Raw genomic sequence first — 13638 nt, 5'->3', positions numbered from 1 at the left:
AATATTATATGTGTTAGAAAGAGATCACTTATACTATGAAGTAGTTCAGGTGCAAGTTAATAAAGACAGTGTAAGGGCAGCTAGGTGGCGTAGTGGATAAAGCACTGGCCTTGGAATCAGGAGTACCTGGGTTCAAATCCGGTTTCAGACACTTAATAATTACCTAGCTGTGTGGCCTTGGGCAAGCCACTTAACCCCGTTTGCCTTGCAAAAACCTAAGGAAAAAAAAAGACAGTGGAAACAGAAAAGCAAAGTACAGCTGGCGGAAAAAGTTTTGAAAGCAGAAGGAAAGGATGAAACTAATACAGATGGAAAAAGAGGTGGAGAGATAAGAATGGAAAGGATCTTGAGATTTGAGGTGATTGAGATTCAGAAAGGAATCTTTCTCTGGCAGAGTATCTTAAGAGTAAGGTAAAAACATTGTAAAGTTGGAAATGAGTTTGTAAACTTTTCTCTTTTTACAAAATGCCAATTATATATTTGATTTAAAGTCATTTATCATTCATACTATTCTTGATTTGTCTTAGTGACTGAAAATTTTTATATAATGGGAGAAAAATAATATTGAAAGATAGATCAGAACAAAGATTGAGTATTCAAAAGAGGGAAGCATGACAGTTAAAGAGGAGTGAAGAAAACAAAGTCTAGGGATAGTAGCTGATCACAAAATATAAAGTATTGAGAACAAAAGAGTATTTTTCATTTTTGCTGCCACAAACAGGGCTGCTATGAATATTTTTGTACAAGTGATGTTTTTACTCTTTTTCCATGATCTCTTCAGGGTATAGACCCAGTAGTTGTATTGCTGGATCAAAGATTATACACATTTTTGTTGTCCTTTGGGCACAATTCCAAATTGTTCTCCAGAATGGTTGGATGAGTTCACAGTTCCACCAACAATGTAACAGTGTCCCAGATTTCCCTCATCCCTTCCAACATTGATCATTGTCCTTTCTGGTCCTATCATGATATTTTTACCAAAGCCTATTATTTTACAAATATTTATAATTGGTTCCTCATATTTAAATTAAGGTCATTTCAGTGAAAGACATATTAGAAAATATTCCTCAAACTGTTAAGTGGTAGTTGTTATGACTTCTGCCTTAAGTGGTTGCTAAAAAAAGCAATAAATGCTATGAGATGAATCTCCTCATAAATCAGCCTACTTCTTCATCCCAAGAAATTGGTCTTGTTTTTTTGTTAAGATTTTCAGCAGTTCAAAGTATTTTTGTGCATAGAAATGTTCCAGACTTGAATTGGGTTTTGAGTTAATTCCTCAGATGAATGACAGTGAACCTATGAATAGTGTCAGCTTCTGTGTGAGTGCCTCTCCTACCTTGTGCATCTCTGCTGGGATGGCATCAGCATCAGGTGCTTTGCCACACAAAAGAAGCCTGATGTCATTCAATACCTCTTCTTCAGTTGGAAGTATAGTTAGAGAGGAATTTACTTCAACCTGAGGTATACAGTCAATGTCTTCAGCATTCTTAATTATAGACTGTTTAGAACTCACGTATGCAGACCATCTCTCTAGGATCATGTTCTTATCCCTGATCAATGTGGCTCTATTAATGCTAAGTGTTTGAGATATATACCAGAGATCTTTGGCTCTGTTCAGGGCATATAGAAGCACTTTGGATCTGCATCTCTCTAAAATTCCCTTGCAATTTACTTTTGGGTTTGTTTGTTTGCTAGTCAATGGGGTAAGTGACTTCCCCGATGTCACACAGCTAAGTAATAATTAAGTGTCCAGGGTCAGATTTGAACTCAGGTTCTCCTGACTCCAGGGCCAATGCTCTATGCACTGCACTACCTAGCTGCCCCTGCAATTTACTTTTTTTGTTTATTTGTTTTTTTAGTTTTTGCAAGGCAATGGGGTTAAGTGACTTGCCCAAGGTCACATAGCTAGGTAATTATTAAGTGTCTGAGGCCGGGTTTGAACTCAGCTACTCCTGACTCCAAGGCCGGTGCTCTGTCTACTGCGCCACCTAGCTGCCCCTGCAATTTACTTTTGATGAAATTGAATGTTGCCTTTCTTAGAGACTAATCAACTGTCCTTCAGATAAATGCTGTGGGGTTTTTTTGTATGTGTTTGGTTTTTGTGTTTGTTTATTTTTTTTTCATTTAACAGCTTCTGAATTTTCCCTCTACCATCTTTCTCAAATCAATTCTGATATTTGTGAGTGTTCTGACCCACATGAGCAAAGGCAATGCTGGACACTTGAGTTTCTGAAAGCAGCCCACTGTACTGACTCAAATTTCCCACTAGTTGAACAACAAACTGATCGTGGAAGGAGAAGTGCTCTAGTTTGTCAATGATGCAGTATTCTGACACTGTTCATGTAAGAAGTGCTCTGATCTCTTCATGCAAGGAGAAGTGCTCGAATATGTCAGTGATGAAGTGTTCTGATCTATTCATGTAAAGAGAAACGCTCTGATCTGTTCATGCAAGAAGTGCTCTAATCTGTCAGTGATGCAGTGTTCTGATCTGTTCGTGTGAGGAGAAGCACTCTAATCTGTCAGTGAAGAAATGCTCCAATTTGTTCATGCAAGGAGAAGTGCTCTGATCTGTTCATGTAATGAGAAATGCTCTAATCTATTTGTGTAAAGAGACACACTCTAATCTGTCAATGATGAAGTGTTCTGATCTGTTCATGCAAGAAGTGCTCTATTCTGTTCATGTAAAGAGAATGTTCTAATCTGTTCATGCAAGGACAAATGCTCTGATCTGTCAATGATGGAGAAATGTTGCAATCTGTTAGTGTTGACTTTTGCCTTGAGCCTGCTGCTTTGTGATTATTCAGCATGGAGAGGGTTTCTGATTAGTCTAGCACTCTCTCATCCTATGCATCTCTTCTCCATACAATGATAGGATATATTAAATTGCTTCAACAGTGTATACATGACAGAGTTGATGAGGAGAAGGTTGTGTGATACACAAGTCTTTCTTAGTAAGTGAATTGTTATTGTTCTCTCACAAAGACTCCCTGTTAGGGGGCAGCTCTGTGGCACAGTGGATAGAGCACTGGCCCTGGAGTCAGGAGAATCTGAGTTCAAATCCAGCCTCAGACACTTAATAATTTCCTAGCTGTGTGCCTTGAGCAAGACACTTAATCACATTGCCCTGCAAAAAAAAAAAAGACTCCTTGATAGTCTGGGCCTTTTCTGGTATTAATTGCCCCAACCCAGAATTGCAAGATTGACCCCTTTCAGCACATTGACTGAGGGTCTCCAAGTCTTCCTGAAATTTTTCTTTGATCTTATCAGGATTCACCATGGTGACAGCATACACACTGATGATGGTTATTGGCACCTTCCTACATATGGCATTAGCATTATTCTAACCCTTTTGTTCACTCTTTTGGAAGGTACATAAGCTTGTTGACTAGATCAGTTTTGATTGCAAACCTACCCCAGTTTCATAGAACTACTCATCATAGCAACCATTCCAGAAAAATGTATATTCCGCTCTGAGTTTAGTAAAACAACCTTCATTTGGTTTTCAAGTCTGTTGGATTTCACATTGTATGTGTTCACATTCCATGTACCAATGGTACATGGAATCTTGTAAACCAAGCTGCTTCCAAGGATGGATCGATTCTTTGTTACTTGTGCTAATGTTTGACCCAACGATCAGTGCCAAGAAAACTGAGGTTCTCCATCTGCTGGGCTACAACAATGTAGGAATTTTGAATGGTCCAGATAAGTTCACTTAACCCTGGAAGTTGCTGTTTGTCCTTCATTCATGAAGAAGACCTTGATCTCAGCGAGGTGATACGATGACATGCATGTGAATTGCATTTTAGTGAGGGGCAGCTGTGCTAAGTCACCAGCCTTTTGTTTCTCCTCCAGAGCCATCTGGGTCCAGTGGCCAGTTATGGATCATAATAATTGGAGATGTCCTTGGATGTGAGGCAATCAGTGTTAAGTGACTTGCCCAAGGTCACACAGCTAGGAAGTGTCAAGTATCTGAGGCTGGATTTGAACTCAGGTCCTCCTGACTCCAGACCTGATGCTCTGCCCACTACATCACTTAGCATTATATTTTCCAGGGATAAATGATGAGATTGACACAAGCATTGCCAAAGCTAGCACGGTGTTTTGAAGGCTCCAAAAGGAAGTCTAGGAGAGATCAGGTATTAGACAGCCCATCAAACTGAAAGTTTACAGAGCCATTGTGCTGACCTCTGCTACATTCTGGTGAAACCTGCATAGTCTACTAACACCATGCCAGAAAATTGAACCACTTCCATTTGAATTGTCTTGGGAAGATTCTGAAGATCTCCTGGCAGGTTAAAAGACACTGAGGTCCTCTCTCAAGCTGACCTGCTACGCATTCAACTCTTCTTCAGAAAGTGCAGTTCTGTGTAGCACAAATGCCAAACCTAAAAGACATTCATTTTACAAACAGATCTTTACCCAGAAGCCAGAAGAATTTGTTCAAGGACACTCTCAAGGTGTCTCTGAAGAATTTGATATTAATTATTAAATGGAAGATTTAATACAGGACTTAGGTAGCACATGTCCATCTCACAGAGGGTATTTTGTTCTAGGCAGAATCTCATTGCCTGTGGTAGATTCTTCCAAGTTCATAATGGACAGATCAAGTCATAGTCAAATATAATGTAACCTTGACCCCACCATCATAATGTCATTGGTCCTCTTTGAATGATCTAAATAGCAAGCTAAGGCATAATTCATCATAAAAATTTCCTGAACCATATTTAGTTCTGCATTACTCAAGATCAAATTCTAAGGGAACCTTCATGCCTTAGAGGAAATTTAGATGCTGAACTAGCCCCATCTTATTCATGCCCAGAAAACTAACCCAGCAAAGATTGTGGCAATATATATATTTTAGGAGACATGTTAAGGGTGACATAAAGAGTCCTTCAGACCTATCTTACCACTATATGCAAACTTGAAAACTGGAAAACCTTCTGCTAATTTTATTGACCTTACTCATTGCTATACTTCTGCACAGGAGAAAGTGAAGAATGTTTATCCTTCCTGAACTCATATAGAAGAGTAATCCATCAGTAAATGTTCATCAAACTGTTACAAGTGCTAACACATTTTACAGTAAGGACCATCAGTATCCCTGCCTTTGTGGCTGCAAGGACATTGGCTCCTTGTACATACTCCATTGCCACCATGCAGAATCACAAAAGTGCCTTGGACTAAAAGCAAACTTTTAGTCCAGCTCAGAAGCACTGAAATTTGTATTGTCTACCTTAAAGTATGCCCTTTGGGCATATTAGCCAAGAGAACTAAGTTAATGAATAATTTTAAACAGGAGTCAGTAAAGATTTTGGATTAACTTTCAATTTTCCATTGAAGTATTGGCAATCCAACTATAATGTGATTCTTTAGAATTTGTTTTTAAAAGTCATTCATCTCTTTATAAAATGGAGACACTTAAGTATAGAATATTAGAATATGATTATCTATTTTTGTATTTTACCTAATATTCTGCAATTCATATATCATAATTCTTTTTATGCCTGCTACTGTTGCATTATTTGCTGTAAAGAAAAAGTGACAGCATGTGCCTCCCAAAGCAACCTTTTTATAAAACTAATTTCCAATTCTTTTCTTCAGTTTCTTTTTTTTTACAATAATTAATTCATCACTGATAGGTTTTTGAATCTGAAAATTCAAGAAGGTGAAGCCCATAACATTTTCTGCCCAGCCTATGACTGTTTCCAGCTGGTCCCAGTTGATGTTATCGAAAGTGTGGTTTCCAAGGAGATGGATAAACGATACCTACAGTTCGATATTAAGGTAAATTAATATATTTATCTACTCTTCAAACATGAGTTTGACTTCATTATATTAATTTCAAATCATCTAGACAGTCTTTCTACTTTCACACCTGTTAGCAGTCATACCTCTGATGTATAGATTCTGTGTAAAAAGTACTGTGATAAGTGCCGGGGATATAGATCAGAAAATAAAAGATAGTCCCTGCTCTCCAGGAGCTTAGAGTTCAGTGGAGGACAATATAACCCACAAAAGGAAGTTAAAAGGGATTGAGGCTAGGGTTGAGTGGAGAGAGAAACCTCTGAGGGTCCTCAGCAGGGGGCCTGGGGTTTTATGGAATTGAAACTACTGATGGAAAGTGGAAGTCCCTGGAAGGTAGGAACCCTGTATTAAGAAAGATTTGAGGAGGAATCTAGTCCTTCATCCACTAGTCCTTCAGTCAGAGGAGAGAGACAACTGAATAGGAGTTGAGAAGTCATCATCCTGGTGAGCAACTTCTCCTTGTCCAGAGCACAGTGTTCTAAGAGTCAAGCTAAGAGGGGCTTCTCATGGGAAAGTCTGAAGAATTATCCTAGTTGGTGTGCTCAGCCTCCTGGAGCTCTGAGACAATCCTCAAATGGCAGAATCTTGAGAATCACTTTCTAGCTGATCTCCAGCTCATTCTGGTCCTTCTGACAGTGTGTATCTGCTAATTAACACAGGCTTCCTGCCATGGCCAGTGTGCCTTGTTCTGGACTCTTGTTCTCTTCATGCATCCCCAGATGAGTGTTGGTGGCTATATAGGTTCACACTGTTGGCCATGTCATCTCTTTTAAAAATCACTCAGTCAAGACTCCATGGAGTACCTTGGGGTGCACATATCAGGCTAAATCAGCAAACCTTTATTAAGTACCTCTTTCTGCCAGGCACTGCCCTCAAGTCCCTTGTCTTCTGTCAGGTGAAGTTCTGTAGGAAATACAAAACAATGAAAAGGAGGAGTGGGGCATGGGGAAGGGACTTGGATTGTAATTTGAAGTGAGGGCGATGTGAGAAAAGGTACTAAGCATGGCAGTGGAGATGTGTTGGGTAGCACAATCAAGTATGTGAAAGGTGGCGATGTGGGCCAAGCCTAGAAGGGCCCCTGGAGCTGAATGACAAAGGACTTTAAATGGTCGACAGAGGAGTTTGTATTTGGACCTAGAGGAATGAAGGGGGTCATTCTTCGACAGTGTGGGATGGTAAATAGACCAGGAACTTAGAAATTTCCCTTGATCAATTGTGTGAAAGATTCATGTAGAAACTAGATCTGTGATGTAATCAGTGAACTCCTTAAGGAGATCACCATCCATCCATTCTCCCATTTTAATCAATTTCTTAAACTTTTATTATGAATCTTATTTTGTACAAGTTACTGAATATGCAAATATATGAATGAAATATAAAATAAACATTACTTCCTTGGCCACCATCACTTAGTAATTTCTCCTTTTTGATGTACTCCAACAACATGGTTCTACCTGTTTTAATTCTTTTTTGCAAAATTTTCAAATTCTTTATTTCTGAAATTCAGGATGACTCTTATTCTTTCTCTCCACTTTTTCCTTTGCCTTTATATTTGGAGATTTTAATATATATGGGAAATTACTAGAGGATGTGTCATTTACATAGTTAAAGAAATACAAATTTTTTTTAAATTAAAAAAATAAGGGGCAGCTAGGTGGCTCAGTGAATAGAGCACCAGCCCTGGAGTCAGGAGTACCTGAGTTCAAATCTGATCTCAGATACTTAATAATTACCTATCTGTGTGACCTTGGGCAAGTCACTTAACCCCATTGCCTTGCAAAAAACCTAAAAACAAAAAAATAATATCAAATGTGAGATTATTCACATTTTGGAAGTGCTGCGTTTTTTACAGCAACTTCTTTAAAATGATAATTTATTATTATATATGTTTTTTCTGGTCATTAATAGAAGGAAAAACACTGTTTTCAGAAATTTTGAACAAAATATGTCAGCTATTTGTGAAGTAAGCATCTTACATCTATATACATTGTTCTGGGAGCCCAGTGGATCAGGTTAGGGGGAGTAAATTCAAAGATTAGTTCTTGCCCTCAAAACACCTTATAATCTACTATGGTAGTAGGTAGCACCAAGGATATTTTTTTAAGAAAGTCAGGGATGCTAGAATTGTATGAAAGATGGTAAAAGGAGAAACATCTTATATGGCAGTATATGTTTGCAGTTTGATTGAGAGAGAGCCTAGGAGTAATGAAATAAAAGTAGAAAAGTAAGAATCATATTGTACAGAACTTTAACTGCTAAACAGAAAAATTCTTATTTTGTTCTGGGGTATTAGAAGACCCCTGAAGATTTTTGAGAAGTTCAATGAAGGACCAGATGAGATTAGATAAAATAGTTTCTAATAACCTATTCAGCATGGACACATCCTTTTTCCTCCGTATTTTCATACACACACACACACACACACACACACACACACACACACCCCTAGATATATCTAGATATCTATATTTATATTTGTATATATTTTTATATCTATATATAGAGAGAAATTGATTTGATTTTTAAAAATGAGGTAACTTGGACCTATGATCTAACAAAGCATGATTGTAAATAAGATTAAGTGGGCAGAGAGGGATTCAAGGTTAGCTGATTTGTATGTAGATAAAACAAGTTTCAAAGGACAAAGCATAGACTCAAAGGATAAGAATCTAGGAGAATTCGAATGTATAAAGAGAAGAATTTCAGAATTCTAAGTCACCAAGGTAGAATTGTTAGAGTCAAAACAGGGGTCTGTTCTTCCCTTTTTAATGCTTAAGTAGAGTGAAGATAGAGGTGATAGGAGTTTGGGAGATTGAAGAACTAAGGTGGTGGTGGGGAGGATTCTCAGACAGCCATTGACATGTATATCAAAGTCTCCAAGCACAAAGACAAAGGACAGAAGTATAAATAAAGAATAATAGCTGTGTACCATGAGAATATAAATTCTCTGAGAAATAAAGAATTATCTAACAATTACAAAAAATGAATTAGAAACAGGTAGAACAAATTTAATGGAGTAGACCTCAAAGGAGAAATGTGCTGGTGATGATAGCAATGGGAGTAAGTGAGATACAAGTCAAGACAAGTCAACAAGCATTTATTAAGGAACTGCCACTGGACATACAAAGAAAGGTCAAACCAGTCCTTGCCTTCAGGGAGCTTACAATCTATTAATTGATGAAAGAGACAACATACAAACAGCCATTTACAAACAAGACATTATACTGGATAGACTGGAGATGAGCTTTATCACTACTAATAGAGTTCCATTTTTAGATATCTAAAAACTATGCTGCTTACTTGTATTACAGAAGCAGAAGGTCCCAAGAATCCATTATCTTTTGACCACATTTCTTGTCATTAGCTCTAGGCCCTAAAAAGGGCTACTTTCAGATCTCAGAATAATATTTTCGGGGGGTTTTTTCAGTTAATAATGTAAGATTTTTGAGTTTGAAATTTTTCCCCTTCCTCCCTTCTCAAGATAGAAAGCAATCTGATAAAGGTTTTACATTTACAGTCATGCCAAACATTTCCATATTAGTCATGTGGTGAAGAAGTTTGATTTAAGATTAAGAACAAGGAATAGATACCTTTCATAAAACTCATTTAGTTATTGTTCTAGCGCTTGTTATTAAGTGATCTTGGACAAATCACTTCTAATCTCTTAGCCTTAGTTTGCTCCTCTGGAAAGTAAGAATAATATTTACGCTATATGTTGACATAAGGTTGTCATGTTAACTTTGTTAACTTTAGGGCTTTATATATACATTTGAACAACTATTATGCTGTTCTAGTTAATCTACCTGATCTGTATTTTGAGTTCAAATCATGCAGACCAGTAACAGAACATTAAAAGAATACATCCTGTTTTGTAAATTAGGTGAACTTTTTATTTGGTTATAAAAACATAGTGATTTGGACAAGTGTTCGCAATTAAGTGCTCTTTTTAATAATATTTCAAAAGATAAGCTCTATTTGGCAAGCATGCACATGAAACTATATCTGAAGTATAGTTATTATTACTAACTAGTTTCTTGGTAAAAGAAATAATATAAATTTTATGTTTAAATCATAAACCATAGTAAGTTGATTTCAATTTTTTCCTTTGGCAATACTATTTTTTTTTTTTTTTTTTTTTTTTTTTTTAGTTTTTACAAGGCAGTGGGGTTAAGTGGCTTGCCCAAGGCCACACAGCTAGGTAATTATTAAGTTTCTGAGGTTGGATTTGAACTCAGGTACTCCTGACTCCAGGGCCGGTGCTCTATCCACTGTGCCTGCCACCTAGCTGCGCCGGCAATAATATTTGGATTTCAAAGGTACTAGACCTGATTTAAGTTGCATTAGACTGCTTTTATCATAAATTCCCATATGGTTAAAGATTTAGAGTCGATTCTTAGAAATATGATAATTTTCTTTTGTTTTTCTTTCCCCCAGGCCTTTGTTGAAAATAATCCTGCAATTAAATGGTGTCCTACACCAGGCTGTGAGAGAGCTGTCAGACTAACAAAACAGGGATCAGATACATCTGCTTCTGACTCACTCAGCTTTCCATTGCTGAGTGCTCCTGCTGTGGATTGTGGAAAAGGCCATCTCTTCTGCTGGTTAGTATAAACGTTAGTCTCTCTATTTAGTATACAAATTTAGTAATAAATTTTGTCACAGATTTTAATAAAATTTTATCTAGCCACAACATCCTAAGACTTAGAATAAGCTCTGAACATTTTACATTTATGAATTTTGAAGTACCAAGTTAAATAAATGTTTGTTGAACTGAAAACAAGAAGAAAGATATATTTTGTGTTTAACCAAATTTTGTTTCTAAGTTATATATCAAGAATAAACGTTTATTTTACCAGCCAAAAGAATCTCCAAAAATCAAATGACTAGATTTCAGTTTCCCTATGTGTTTTCCTGCTATCAGATTCCAGAAGGGGCAATGAAATTCACTTAGGAACTTCTAGACACACTCTTCCTGCCTCTGTTCCTTTCTAAAGTGTTGTGGGCTTATATGGATGAGCCTTTGATCTGTAAAGTAACCCTCAACTTTTAGTTACAATCTTCTTTGATAGAAGGTAGCACGTGAAACCTGAAAGGTGTGAAAAGAGAGCTAGATTTTTGCAAACCACATCATCATAATCATAGAAGTGAATTAATCAGGGACAATTTTGGGCTGTTTGCAGTGGAGAATACCATCTGTATCCAGATAAAGAGCCATGGAGTTTGAACAAAGTTCAAGGACTATTCCCTTTAATTTAGGGAAAAAAACCATCTTATTGTCTGATCTTATCTCGTATACTTTTTGTTTCTTAAGGATATGATTTCTCTCTCATCACACTCATTTTGGATCAATGTACAACATGGAAACATAGTAAAGACCTACAAATTGCTTTCCGTGGGGGGATGGGGGAGGGAGTAAGATTGGGGAAAAATTGTAAAACTCAAATAAAGTCTTTAATTAAAAAAAGAAGTGAATGTTGAGTAGCTAGCCAGCCACTGTATATACTTTTAATACTCTTGTAAGGAAATTGCTGAAGGCTACTGTTGTTTGCTCTCATATGTTTCCTAGTCAAATATAGAGTAGAATAAAGAGGAATTGGATAGATCCATATTATGATTTTGCAAAATATAAAAGGTAGACAACATCTAATCTTTTTTCTGGTTTTTGCAAGGCTATGGGGTTAAGTGACTTGCCCAAGGCCACACAGCTAGGTAATTATTATTAAGTATCTGAAGCTAAATTTGAACTCAGGTTCTTCTGAGAGGCTGGTACTGTATCCACTGCACCATCTAGCTGCCTTGACAATATCTAAACTTTTTCACAGTTGGTTTAAGTTCAGAAAAGGAAGAAATAGAAGGAAAATACCATGATAAAAATGAAGAGACTAGAAAAGTGATTTCTGAGTCTGTAAAGAGTTAAGGAGAAAATATAAGCATATAATTCCCAGAGTTCCCTCCTGTTTTTGTCATTTATTTAGAGTAGAGGTTTGTTTGGTCATTTCAGTTGTGTCTTACTTACCCTTTGTGACCCCATTAGGAGTTTTCTTGGCAAAGATGCTGAAGTGGTTTGCTGTTTCCTTCTCTAGTTCATTTTACAGATGAGGAAATTGAGGTTAAAAAGAGTTAAGTGACTTTCCCTGGGTTATACAGTTAGTGAGTATCTGAGGCCAGATTTGAAGCCAGGAAGATGAATTTTCCTGAACTTAAGACCTAGCACTTTATCCGCTATATACCTAGTAGCTTCTAGGTAAGGTAAGAATATTATTCTAACTTTTCAGACCTTATATGTACAAAAATATTTTTACAGTACTTTCAGTGATAGCAAGAAACAGAAAAATTAACAACAAAAATTAACAATAGATAAGGAGATGTTAGGAAAAAGTGTAGTATATGAATATAATGTCATTGATATCTTTTGCAGATAAGCATGATAGTGGTATAATTTATTTAAAGAAAATGTACTTTTTAACCATTTTTGTACAAAATTTCAAATTGCTTTCCAGAAGGTTTTTCAGCAGTTTCTGATTTTGTGCAGTCCCTCCAAAATTGCATTTCTTTTTTTTTTAATCAGCTTTCTCAATCTGATTGGTGTGACTTGGAACCTCACCTGTTTGATTTTGCATCTCTAATTATTAGCAGATTGATGCATTTTCTTCATATAGTTACAGATAGCTTGATTTGAATTGCCTTTTCATGTGTTTTTAACCATTTATCAATCAATGAAGGAATTACTCTTGCGCTTATATATTTGAATCAGTGCCTTTTATATCTTAGAAATAAGAGCTTTTTGTCCTTTCTCTATGTCAGTATAAACCAAGAGGGAGAGAATCCATTTAAAATAAGTACAGAATGTATAAAATATTTGGGAATCCACCATTTAAGGTAGATTCAAGAACTGTATAAATACGACTATGAAACACCTATTTATGGAAATGAAGATAGACAAATAATTGGAACAATATTAATTTCTCATGGATTGAATGAACCAATATTACAAAAATTAAAATGGTGCCTAAATTACTTTACTTCGTTTGGTTCCATACCAATCAAACTACCAAAGTATTACTTTATAAAACCTTGAAAAATTAATGAATTCATATAGAAGCACAAAAGATCAAGACTCTCAAAGCCAAAAGTGGGAAGGAAGAGGGACTAACACTACCAGATCTTAAATGATACTACAAATCAATTTAACCCTAGTTTAAAAAAAAATGAGGATCAGTCAGTGACTCCAGATTAGATACAGAAGCAAATAAAGCAAAGTAGCTTAGTTTTCCATACATATAGGCACCCCAACTATTTGTGTAAATATTCTCATTTATCACAACTTCTAGGAAAATTCTACATCATTGTGGCAGAAGTAATGTTCAGATCTCCACCTCACACCTTATCCCAAGATAAGCTCCAAATGGTTATATTAACTGTATATAAAAGATCACATCATAAACAAATTAAAGAAACAAGAAAGAAATTACCTCTATAGATCTATGGATAGGGGAAGAGAAGGATTCATGACCACATAAAGGATAAAATGGACAGTTTTAATTACATAAAATTTAAAAAGTTTTTGAGGAAATTCAATTTTCCTACAGTTAGAAGGGAAAATTTAGTGAGGAAAGAAATTTTGCAACAAATTTCCTCTGATCAATATTTCCTGATATTATTGTATTTATTTTCACATAAATGTTTACCTTTCGTGAAATTTCTGAGTATAAGGGAGGCTAGGTGGGGCAGTGGATAGAGAACTGGTCCCGGAGTCAGGAATACTACTGAGTTCAAATCCGGCCTCAGACACTTAATAATTACCTAGCTGTGTGGCCTTGGGCAAGCCACTTA

At 36.4% G+C, this 13638-nt stretch overlaps 1 protein-coding gene across 6 annotated transcripts in view; it reads left to right on the top strand.

Annotated features, from left to right (window-relative positions):
• Positions 1–13638, top strand: part of ANKIB1 (ankyrin repeat and IBR domain containing 1) — a 131666-nt gene that overhangs the window by 82140 nt on the left and 35888 nt on the right. For all 6 annotated transcript variants that reach the window (XM_074192829.1, XM_074192826.1, XM_074192828.1 and 3 more), the window contains 2 exons: positions 5640–5784; positions 10240–10406. In XM_074192829.1, coding sequence (XP_074048930.1) covers positions 5640–5784; positions 10240–10406 — 312 coding nt within the window. The remainder of the gene's footprint in view (positions 1–5639; positions 5785–10239; positions 10407–13638) is intronic.

The sequence above is a fragment of the Macrotis lagotis genome, chromosome 7 (assembly GCF_037893015.1).
Source record: "Macrotis lagotis isolate mMagLag1 chromosome 7, bilby.v1.9.chrom.fasta, whole genome shotgun sequence".
Lineage (NCBI taxonomy): Eukaryota > Metazoa > Chordata > Mammalia > Peramelemorphia > Peramelidae > Macrotis > Macrotis lagotis.
Note: the sequence above shows the minus strand (reverse complement) of the source record. Positions and strands in the feature narration are given on the sequence as shown.